This window comes from Phyllostomus discolor, chromosome 3 (assembly GCF_004126475.2).
Source record: "Phyllostomus discolor isolate MPI-MPIP mPhyDis1 chromosome 3, mPhyDis1.pri.v3, whole genome shotgun sequence".
NCBI lineage: Eukaryota > Metazoa > Chordata > Mammalia > Chiroptera > Phyllostomidae > Phyllostomus > Phyllostomus discolor.
The window spans coordinates 183152423-183164364 of record NC_040905.2 but is presented as its reverse complement, the minus strand read 5'-3'; the positions used below and the strand labels follow the sequence as shown (position 1 = coordinate 183164364).

Sequence of the window (11942 nt, the reverse complement as noted above, 5' to 3'; positions counted from 1 at the left end):
TCTTTATTTCTCTTAATATAACTTTCATTTCTGCCTGGGTCTTTTTTTTTTTATGTTGGTGCCATACTCAATGAGTTATTTGAACACACTAATCACCAGTGTTTTGAACTCTGCATCTGATAGGTTGGTTATCTCTATTTCTTTTAGTTCTTTTTCTGGAGATTTTTTCTGTTCTTCCATCTGGACCATTTCTTTATCTCCTCAATTTGGCAGCTTCCCTGTGTATGTTTCTGTGTGTTAGGTAGAGCTGCTTTGATTCCCTGACTGAGTACTGTGGCCTGTTGTGGAAAAGGCACCTGTAAGTTGTGTGAGGTAGAGACTTAGTCAGTCACCAGGGTGGGGCAACCCACTTCACCACTTTGTGACTGTTTTAGGGGAGGTCTCAAAGAGGGGATAGTGCTACTGCCTGGCTTCTGGAGGTTTGCCTGAAACTTGTTCCATTTCTAGTCACTTCACCCTCTCCCCATATGTGACTGATGCCCAACCAGCTGTTGCTCTGGTGCTGAATCCCAGAGTTGGGGGGTTAGTGTATGTTCTAAGACTGTGTGGGTCTTGTAAGCTGAATGTCCTGACAATCTGGCAGTTTCTTCTGCTGCCCTACCCCCACTGGTTTTTATAGCCAGAATTTATGGGGATTTATCTTTCCGGCTCTGGAACCCTGGGCTGTGTGGTCTGGCCTAGGATGCTCACTACCAAGGTATCCCTCCCAATTTTTATCCACCATATGTGAATGTGGGACTGCCTATTCTGCCATCACCACGGTTTCTCTGTGTCTTTCACTGTGTCTCCACCCCTTCTACCTGTCCAGATGAATGTGGCCTCTTTAAATTGGACTTCCATACAGTTTGATTTTCTGATAGTTCTGGATGTTATTTGTTTTGAGGTTTAGTTGTAATTCTGTGGTTACGTGAGAAGGCAAAACACATCTATGCCTCCACCTTGACAGAAGTTGAGTGCCGTCTTAAATAGCTACCATTCTATCATTTAGTGCTGCTGGGGTTAGTACCATGGTACCTTACCCGAAGGAGTGAATGGTGCAGAGAAAATTGTTTTCTGAGTCATTTGTGTTGGTTTCCTAGTACTTATACCAGGCTCTCGTCTGGTTTAACTATAGATAATCTTCAAGGACACAAGATAATTGCATTGGCTGCTCTGATTATGTTGGGGCCTGTTGATCTCAGGTGCTTAAATATTTTTGTACTTTTTGGATTTGAGTGGGCTGCTGTTTTCCATGACACTATCTCCACCAGATTCTGTCTTTGCTTCTCCTTTTCATTCCCACCATTTAGGTAACCTGATGGCTTAGCCTTCAGTCTTCTTACTCTGGTTACTCTGTGTCATCCCTATGGGTTGGCAGCCTCACCTCAGAGCTAAAGACAAGGTCTTTGAGGGAAAGACACTTAGTACCTCTGCATCAGGCTATGGGAGCATAACAAAGGAAAGCAAGTGGTATTTTCCCATAAAAGTAGGGATACTGGTTGATAAGTGATAGAAATTTGTGTTGGAACGATTGCTTTGTTTTCACTTGTCACACAGTGTGTCTATAGGGAATTTACTTGGAGCTCTACAGATTTCTTTAGGAAAAACCAAGACCAGACTTAGAGTCGGAGGCCTGGTTCTAGCGCTGGCACTTGAGTTTAAAGAGTGTAGCTTTGAACAAGTTTACCTCTTTTGTCGCCTCAAGATTCTTAATCTGATAAAGTGATTGACAGTCATTTGTAAACTGGAGGAAGCAGTGAGGGACCAGTTGTCACCTTTCATCTGCAGAAGCCTGCATCCCTAAACCAAGAGGCAAGTTGTATCAACAGTCTGTCTTTTCACATATGGCATTCCCAGAAAGAAATTGGAATGTGGTCTTAATTAACTGTAGTTAATCACGGGAAGAACCCATAGGTTAAGTGCAATGATTAAAAGATGGGTTTTTAAGTAAATGGCATCAATTACAGAGGACCAACAGTATGCCACAGATGGAACAAGTCTGACCTCTTAGAATGTAATTGGATCCAAGATAATCAATCCTACAAGTTGCCCAGAGAAGCTGATAGTCACACAATGCCCATGAGGAAGACTGATTTGTCAGTCATTGATTTGGTCTGTTGATCATTAATTTGAGTGAACTGTGGCAAACATTAAATGGTTTGTTACCCTTACCCAGTCCTACAATCTACTAAATCCTTAAAAAGAATATAGGACTTGGGCTTTTCATAAAGCTACCTAGAGATGCATAGACTCATTAAATGTCCCTGTGTTAAATAGAAATTCAGAATTGCAATGTCTTTGAGACTTGAGGGGTGGGGGTATGGTGGTGGAGGAAGGTGGGGAAAAGAAAGTACCTTCAGTTCCACCCTTAGCCAGCAGGTGGTGAGTTTTGGACTCCAGCCCTCAGGTTGGGGCTATAAATAAAGCTTTGGGATAGAATGGTGACATTAGTGAGAGGAGGCAGAGGAACAACACGTACCTTCTGACTGTTTTTCCTCAACCAAACAGAGGGAATGTTGTAGGATGCGAAGAGCACTGGATTGGGAATGTGGGCTTGACCTCACAGAACCTCCCTTCTTTTTTTAAAGATTTTATTTTTAGAGAGGGGAAGGGAGGGAAATATCAATGTGTGGTTGCCTCTAGCACACCCCTACTGGGGACGTGGCCTGCAACCCAGGCATGTGCACTGACTGAGAATCAAACTAGTGACCCTTTGGTTTGCAAACCAGCATTCAATCCACTGAGCCACACCAGCCGGAGCAGAATCTCACTTTCTTTGAAGGGCTTGAATTAGAATACTATCAGGAAATGTGCACTATCAACAAGGCACAAATTGTTTTTTGGTTTTGTGTTTGTCTTTTAGAGAGAGGAAGAGGGGGAGAGAGACAGGAAAACCTCAATTTGTTCCACTTATGCATTCATTGGTGGTTTCTTTTATGTGCCCTGATGGGAGATCAAACTCGCAACCTTAGTATATCAGGATGATGCTCTAACCAACTGAGCTACCTGGTCATAACCTAAGGCACAGATTGTTATGGGGCTACAAGAAGGGGCAAACAGAATCAGAGAAGGCTTTGGAGGTAGTCTGAGCTGGGCAATAAAGGAAGGTGGGGGAATTGACATGGAAATGTTGAGAACAATCAGCAAAAGGCACAGATGTTGGGAAATACAGAGAATGCCTAAGAAGCATCAGGTTGGCTAGCAAGGGAGTCCTGGATTGAATTCAGGGAGGTCAGAAACCACATTGTGAAGAAATTCATATGCCAGAAGTGAACTTTATTCTGAAGATAATATGGGTCCTGGAGGAAGGGGACAGTTTGGACAGGGAAGTGAGTCAGATTCAGTGCAGGGGATTCATTTTTTTAAAATAAATGTTTATTGATTTTAAAGTTTTTTAAATTGATTTTTCTGGAGAAAAAGGGAGACATTGATTTGTTGTTCCACTAATTTATACATTCATTGATTGGTGCTTTTATGTGCCCTGATGAGAAACTGAACCCACAACCTTGGTGTATCTGGACAATGCTCTAACCAACTAAGCTACCTGGCCAGGGGCACTTTATTTTTTAAATTGTGGCAATAAAATAAAAATTACCTAACAATTACCAAGTGAACATCATAGACAATTCACTTTAAAAATAACCTTTATTTTTCCCTGGCCTATGTAGCTCAGTTGGGCATTGTCCTGCAAACTGGAAGGTTGTGGGTTCATTTCCTGGTCAGGCTACATGCCTAGGTTGTGGATTTGGTCCCTAGTCAGGGCGTATAAGAGGCAACCAGTTGATGTTTGTCTCCTCCTTTTTTCCCTCTCTTCCCCTATCTCCAACTCCCCTCTCTCTCTCCCTCTTTCCCTCAAAGCATATAAAATGTTCTCAGATGACAATTTAAAAAAACACTTTTATTTTTATATAAACAGTAATGTGCATTGTAAAAATTTAGAAAAATATAAGCAAAATTTAAAAAGTTGATATTCCCAATACAAGATCACCATCTTTAGTTCATATGCATGTGTTTCTGTACCTATGGTATTTTTAAATCAAAATGAGGTCATTCTGCTCTATAACTTTTTAAATGCTAATCTCTCCCTTTCAGAAATCTTCATATAGTCTAATTCTCATATTCACAGTTTCCCGAGTGACCCAGATATGTCATTCACAACCACTGGCTTAAAGATTTCATTTACTTAATTATAGAGAGAGGGGAAGGGAGGAGAAAGAGAAGTAGGGAAACATTGACCTGCAACCCACGCATATGCCCTTACTGGGAACTGAACCAGCAACCTTTTGGTTTGCAGGCAGCCACTCAGTCCACTGAGCCACACCAGCCAGGGCTAAAATTGATTTTTAATTATAGTACTCAAACTTTTAGGGCACTTGTTGAAGAGTTTGGGTCAGTTGACCTTCAGAGATTTGTAGCCGTGTAAAGGGATGGATTAGAAGGAATGGGCTACTAATTTGGTGAGAAATGATAATTGACAGTGATGATGAAGATGGAGAAATGGAAATGGATTTGAAATACACCTCATAGTTTTAACTAACAGATTTGATGATTGATTAGGTTGGGGAATGAGAGGAAGGGAAGACAGACTTCTGGCTACCCTTGGGGTGGATATGGTACCTTTCAATAGGAATGGCCAAATTGGAAGAAAAGGTTACAGGGAAAATGAGTAAGTTTTGGACAAGTTGCATATGAGATGATATCTAGTAGGCTGTTGGATGTGTGGATCTGGAACCTAGAGATGCTTAAAATTTTAACCATGTTTTGTCCTGTCTGGTGTGTGGTTCAGTGGATTGAGCACCAGCCTGTGAAGTAAAGGTTGCTGGCTCAATTCCCCATTAGGGCACATGCCTGGGTTGCGGGCCAGGTCCCCAGTTGGGGGTGCACAAGAGGCAACCACACATTGATGTTTCTTCCTTTACCTCTCTCTAAAAATAAATAGAATATTTTAAACAAGTTTTTATCCTGTTTTGAAATATAGCACTTAATGAAATGGGTTTAAGACATTTTGTATATGTATTTTAATTTTTTTAATGGTACCAGTAAAATTGGACATCTATTTTTGGGGAGGAGTTAGATTTTCACCTACCATACTCAGAAACCAGCTTAACAATCTAAAAATTAATATATAAAATTATAAAAGTACCAGAAGAAATACTTTAGAAGCTATAAAGAAAAATGTTGGGAGATTTCATTATATAAGAATTTTAAACTTTGGTACAATAAAAATCACCTTAAAATTAGAAAATAAGCCACAGACTGGGAGAAAGTATCTGCAAAATACATAATAGGTTGAGTTAATATTTGTGGTATGCAGAATAATGGCTCCCCCAAGATGTTTACATTCTAATCCCTGGAAACTGTGAATACGTTATTTTACATGCAAAAGGGAATTAAGGATTTACATGGAAATAAGGTTACTAACCAACTGACTTTAAGATAAGAATAGTATTTCGGATTATCTAGGTGAGCCCAATGTATTTACAAGTGAGTTTTTAAAAATTGTTTAGACTTTATTTACTTTTTAGAGAGGGGAAAAAGAGGGAGAAAGAGAGTGAAGCATCATTGTGCAAGAGATCACATGAATTGGTTGCCTCTCACACGCCCCCCAGTGGGGAACCTGGCCTGCAACCCAGGCATGTGCCCTGACTGGGACTTGAAACTGTGATTTGGTTCACAGGCCATCACTCAATCCACTGAGTCACACCAGCGAAGGGTGCAAGTGTTTTTAAAAGTGGAAGAGGGAAGACTTTTCTAACTTTGAAGATGGAGTAAGAGGGCTAGCAGCCGAGGAATGTGGGCAGCCTCTAGAAGGCAGGAAGGACAAAGAATGACCCCTACCCTGTGCTTACAGAAAAGAATGCAGTCCTGTCAACCTCTTGATTTTATTTTTCTGACAAAGTAAATTTGTTATTTTGTGGTAATTTGTTATATGGCAGTAGTAGAAAACTAATACAATATCCAACAAATAGGGGGTAAAGGTATGAACAGGCAAATCTAGAAGAAGTCCAGATGGCCACTAAACATGGAAAGGCACTTGTTTCTGTAGCCTTGGGAATAAATAGTTGCTGAGCTGACCGAGGGAGAGGAAAGAGCAGAGGGCTGAGAAGAAACAGCAAGATATGTGAAGAACTTGTGGGTCAAGTGGGTAAAGAAGGGGACCATACCCAGGCATACACTGGGTCTGCCTAGACCCAGACTGATTGTGCTCATGTAAATAGATGTATTTTTCTTCTGTTCACTTGCTGTGAAGTTTTTCTCAAGGGCAGCACTGGACTGTGCTCCTGTGGCCTTTCAGCCTCACCTGTAGAAAGGAATGTGTGGACCCAAGATGGATCATCTGTGAAGGGCTTGAAAAGAAATTCAAGCCTGCAGAATCCTGAGCTCTTTAGGGACCTGCCTGATTCTGAGGGAATATAGCTGCTGCAGAAGTTAATAGGGAACTGACATTCTCAGTACGCCAGGCTCCAAAGAAGACACGAGTGGGATTTGTCTAGTTCAGCTAGTTTATTAGGGTTTCCTCTGCTTGCTTCTCCAGCCCTCAGGTGCCAGTACTACCAGCTGTTCCTCGTGCTGACTGGATTTGGTGGGCCTGGCCCACGGCTACTTAGACACTTGGCTAGCACCTTTCGAAGACCCCTGGTAAGGGGAGCCTGAGGTGTAGGGGAAGAGAAGTGTTTCTCCATGTGGGCCCAGGGGCAGTACATACAGTGATGAGGGATCAGGATATAACCAGCTCTCAGTTCTGCCTCTCGCTTATCTTGGGGACCTGTAGGCATGGAGTAAAGCTGCCGGGGAAGAGCAGTGTGGAGAGAGCTCTGGTTCCTTTGGAAAAGTCGGTTTACAGGGGCCTCCACTGGTCTTCCAGCCTGGACTGGGTGGCTCTTCCCCATGACTGTGGATGACCCCAATCTTGCATCCCCTCCTCTGTGGTCTCCTGCTTTGGATTTCCTGGGTCTGTCTGTCTCTCTGGCTGAAAATTGTGCTGAAGCTTTGTCTTGCCTATTACCTGAGACTAGAACCTCAGGGTATAAGGCCTCTCTCAAGCCTGGGCAGTTTTCATTAGCCTCCGTGTGAACATGTGGTCCCTGAGGTGAGATCTGGGCCACCATCTTTGCCCTCACTCTTTCCTCCCTCTGAGACCTTTGTTTTGCCCTACCAGACCCATGTGGCTGAGGATGGGAAAAGGAGTGGGAGTGATAACAGTGGACAGGCTGAGTTACTGTGCTTTCTGCTTTTGGGGGATGACAGCTTGAAGAGTAGGGACACAGGTTGGGGTGATGAGTCTGTCGTGAGGGGTGGGAAGAGAGTCTCCAAGTGCCTGGAGTTGTGGAGCTCAGGGCAGAGGAGCTGACAAATGATTGACTCGGGCCAGGGGATCTGGAAGCAGGGCTCAGCTGCAATTTCTTCAGCCCGAGTTCTAATTCTCTACTCCAGTGCCAGACCTGGATCCCAGAGTGCATGGATGCCTTTGGGACAGCCTCTCCCTGGGAGGGTGGGACCTCTCCCTTAACTCCTGGGAACAGCTCTTCTTTGGGTGGGCCAGGCTGGTTGGGCTCAGTCTTCAGAGCTTCAGCTAGGGTGGGAGGCCAGGGTATTGGCTGCAGGGGATCTGCTGCTGGAGGGCTGGGACCCTGGGGGATCTCTCTTTGTCGCACATTCCTCCTCACAAACTTAAGGGCCATGTGTGGATCTGGTACTTGAGCAGAGAGTGTGTTAGGAGTTGGGGCTGGGAGCTCAGTGGCCCAGCTGTTCTCTCTCTGCTCCACTGCCTCCTCCTCAATCTTACAGTTGCCTTGGCCTCCAATAGGCTCACTTGAGTGAGACTTTGACATAGAATTTGGAGGTGGGCTGGGGCCCCGGAATGGAGGCACAGGAGCAGCACAACAGATTTTCTGCTTCATGTACCCCTCAACAGGTTCAGAGTCAGGAAAGACTCCCAAGGGTCTAGCTCCATGTGGCTGTTGGGGTAAGCTGGGGGCTGGGAGCTCAGAGGACCAGGAGTTCTTTCTCCTTTGTGATTCCCCATAGCTAGCCTCAGAATCAGACAGGACCCCCATGGGGCTAACTCTGAGGGGTTCTAGTGTGAGAGCTGGATATGGGCCGAGGGCCAGAGATGGGGGCTCAGAAGCCCAGGAATTCCTGGGATGTTCAGTGACCTTCCATGCAGTTTCTGATCTAATGGGGCTTCCCACAGAACTGATTCTGTGAGGCTCAGGAATGGGAGCTAGAGACTGACCATAGTCAGGGGCTATAGACTCAGAGGTCCAGAGGTTCTCTATTCGCCCTGTGGTCTCCCACAAAGCCTTGGGCTTAGACAGGACTCCCTGGGGTGCCATTCCTAGAGACTCTATCAGACAGGCTGAGGGAAGACTGGCAGGTAAAATTGAGCCTGCAGAGACCCTAAGATTTTCTCTATTTTGTGTGCCTTTCCTTAGAGTCTCAGATCTTGATGGGACACATTTAGGGCTGATTCCATAGAACCCTGGATTGAGGTACAAGGCTGGGGGCTCAAAGGCCTGTGGGTTTTCTGAGTTTTCTCTGCATTCCCAGAGGCACTTGTATCCAGGCGGATCTCCCAGAGGACCGCCTCTCTGGAGTTCTGGCAGGGAGTCTGAGGGAGGACAGGGGGCTGGCATTGGAGACCCAGAGGCCTGAGGCTTCTGTTTGTGCCCCATGGTTCCCAAGAAGTCCTTAGGTATAGAAGGTTCTCCTTCAGAGCTGACTTTCTGGGATTTTGACAAAGAATCCGGGGCTTGGTAAGAGGCTGGCATTGGGGGCTCAGAGGCTTTCAGACTCTTTCTATGTCCAGTGGTTCTCCACTGAGTCTCACATCCAGGTGGAACTCCCAGGGGTCTAGTTTCTTGAGGCTCTGTTATGGGAGCTGCAGATTGGTAAGGGACCAGGACTGGAGGCTCAGAGATCTGCGGATTCTCTCTTTGCCTTGTGGTTTTCCGGAGGTCATCAGATCCATACAGGCCTCCTCTAGGGCTAACCCCCTGGAGTTCTGGCAGAGAGGCTGGGGTTGGGCTGGGAACTGGCACTGCTGGCTCAGAGGCTTTGGAGTCCTCATTTTGCACCATGGTTCTCCGCGGGGACTCGAACCTAGTCAGGACTCCCAGAAGGTTAGAGGGATACAGCAGAGAGGCAGAGAGTAAATCTGGAATGTGTTGTGGGAGGCCAGGATCCCATGGCATCCCCCACCACAGCTCAGATGAGGGGAAAAACTTGGAGGGTCTTGTTCTTTGGAGTTCAGGATGTGGATGCAGGGCTTGATCCTCAGAGACCCAAGGAACCGCTCTCTGCCACATAAGCCACTGTGTAGGTGCCTGAACACCAGAATGGAATCCTGTATGGTCTATGGGAAAGGACTCAAAACGGAGGGGTGGTGGTAGAACAGAAGGGGAAGATGGAGGGGGAAGTTGCTGAGGATCGGGGGCCAACTCTTCCAGGTCTTTTGTAGTGTGCACTTTATGGATAGGAAGTGGGGTTGGGGAGCAATATTGGGAAGACAGCAGGTTGGACCTATGCAGGAAGGAAAGCTTGTTGAACCAGACAGAAGGACCAACAGGTAACTTCAGGGGAAAGGGGCCACCTGAGCTCAGGATGATGGCCTCTAAGGACTCACTGTGCAGAGAAGGGAGTCCCCAGAAGAGCTGGCTTTTTCTCTGCTGTAGACGACTCCCTGATGCTGCCTTACGCCTCACGGGCAAGTTGGTCAGGATCTGAAAGGTGGGGAATGATCTGGAAGGGCTTGGGGTCTGCATGAGTACTAGCTCTGGTGTCCCTATGATCTTGTGTTGGCTCTCAGAATCACAGGATGGTTGGGGTGGGGCTGTGGTAGCTTGCTTTTCAATAGGAACTTCTTTGGGAAGAGAACATGGCTTCAATGGATCCAGGAATATCACCTCTTCTTTTTCCTCTTCTCCCTCTTCTTCTTCCTCTTCCTCTGACTTCTGCCTCCACAGATGACAAAGGAAAGCCACACGGTACAGAAGTAGTAGGCCCTGAGGGATGGAGAAAGACACTATCAGGCATGAAGCCTTTTCAGACACACAAGGTGTGTCATGAAGCTCAGTCTCTGTCCACATCCAGAGTGAATGGTTACTCAGCTGTCCCCACATCTGTGGTCAACAGTCACTTACCCATCTAATGTTAACAGCCATTGCCCAGCCTGCTTGTGGAGACTGGCATTCCTTACATAATCCTACATCTGTGGTAAGTGATCACTCACCTGCCTTCAAGTCTAGTGTCAGTGGTCAGTCTCCCAGCCTCACATTTAAGGCTTATAGTCACTCACTTGGGCTCACATGCATTTCAATGATTTCTCACCAAAATTCACACGGGGTGTCAATAGTCATTTAGCCCTCTGCACGTCTGTGTCACCCACCTTGCCTTGCTTCATGTCCCCAGAGTGCCAGAGCCAAAGATGTCTCAAGCTCCCAAGCTGCCACCACCTCCGGATCTGCCAAATCACGAACAGGAATAGTGTCACTAAATTCCCTGTACTCTGGAGGCAGCTGCTGCCACAGTGTCTGCAGGCCAGGGTGTGGGTCAGCTGGCTCCAGAGAAGCCCCTTGACAGCCTCCGCCCTAAGGATGCCCCCTAGCAGCCAGTCCATCTTCCTCCACCTAGTGGCAGTTTATCCTGATGTCATCACTGCATCACAGAACAAAGAACTCCCATGCCTCACATGCCTAACAGCCTTCTCCCTGAATTTAGGGTCAAAATTGCCACCACAAGACAATTCATACTTACACAGTGAAATGTGGGTGATCCCCTTTTGTCTTGATTGCCAAGGTCAGAATTATGTTTCAGGCATTGTGGATAAGGACATGGATTCTAGTATCAAAACTGCCTGATTCGAACACCAGCTCTGCCACTTTCTACTTGTAAAATCTTAGTCAAATTTAATCTCTTTCAGTGCCTCAGCTTTTTCATCTGTAAATGAGAATAATATTATTTATTACCACATAGGGTTTTTTTGAGAATTAAATAAATGTATATGCTTAGAACTGTATATAGTATATATGCTATATTATATACATACTACATTAAAATTTTATTTCTTTTAAGGCTCCTGATTACAAGCCTCATTCCATTTTTAATGGATAGAATCTCCCTCTTTTTTTTTTTAAGTCTTATATCTGTTGCAAACTGTCTTATTTGACTTAAGGTTACCTGAGATATTTTTGGCAAGCATTCTTATTAAGGGTAACATATAAATCAAATGTGCTTGACCATTTTTCATCATTTGCCCTTCTTTCCCCTTAAACCACCACTTACTCCATGTCAACTCTTATTTTCAGGCCAGCCTTCAATCTTTACCTTCCCAGTACAAGTCAATGCCTCTCTTCTAACCCCACCCCTCTCAAAGGCCAGCTTAGTCTGGTAGAAAGAGCACCGAACAAAAACTGAGAAGACCTGGCTTCTCTAGTTTTGTCACTGATTGGCCATGTGATCTGGGCAAGAAAAGTTTCTCCACTGCTACCCTAAATTGGATCAATTAGTTCGTTCAATATATATTTATTTTTTAAAGATTTTATTTATTTATTAATAGAGAGAGGGGAAGGGAAGGAGAAAGAGAGGGAGAGAAATATCAATGTGTGGTTGCCTCTTGCATGCCCTGTACTGGGGACCTGGCCCACAACCCAGGCATGTGCCCTGACTGGGAATCAAACTGGTGACCCTTTGGTTCACAGCCTGTGCTCAGTCCACTGAGGTACACCAGCCAGGACTCAATATATATTTATTGATCAGGTATTATGATCAATTTTGAATAGACAGAAGTAAGACAGAAACTCTAAGTCCATTTCAGTGGGGAAAGTAGTCAAATAATAGACAATAAAATAGAGATATGCACAATGGAGGCAGAAAAGGCTGGAGATAACCAGCCTCTAACCAGGCTGGAGAAGGGGATAGCTTGTCAGGGGCTATGTTCCAGAAGAGAAGATTAATGCTTGGTT

General features: G+C 45.1%; 1 protein-coding gene across 1 annotated transcript; it reads right to left on the bottom strand.

Moving 5' to 3' along the window:
* Positions 1-5491: 5491 nt before the first annotated feature.
* C3H9orf131 (chromosome 3 C9orf131 homolog) lies at positions 5492-10967 on the bottom strand. Its single transcript, XM_028530549.2, has 2 exons — positions 10367-10967; positions 5492-9983 (listed from the first exon to the last, which is right to left on the bottom strand). Exons 1-2 carry the CDS (start codon positions 10595-10597, stop codon positions 6531-6533), a joined length of 3684 nt encoding a protein of 1227 aa, XP_028386350.1. The 5' UTR covers positions 10598-10967; the 3' UTR covers positions 5492-6530.
* Positions 10968-11942: the final 975 nt, after the last annotated feature.

Coding starts and splice junctions, on each gene's coding strand:
- C3H9orf131 (XM_028530549.2), bottom strand. CDS start 10,597: ATGGACTGGCTGCTAGGGGGCATCCTTAGGGCGGAGGCTGTCAAGGGG. Junction 9,984..10,366: donor GGGACATGAAGCAAGGCAAG/GTGGGTGACACA, acceptor TCCATCCCTCAG/GGCCTACTACTTCTGTACCG.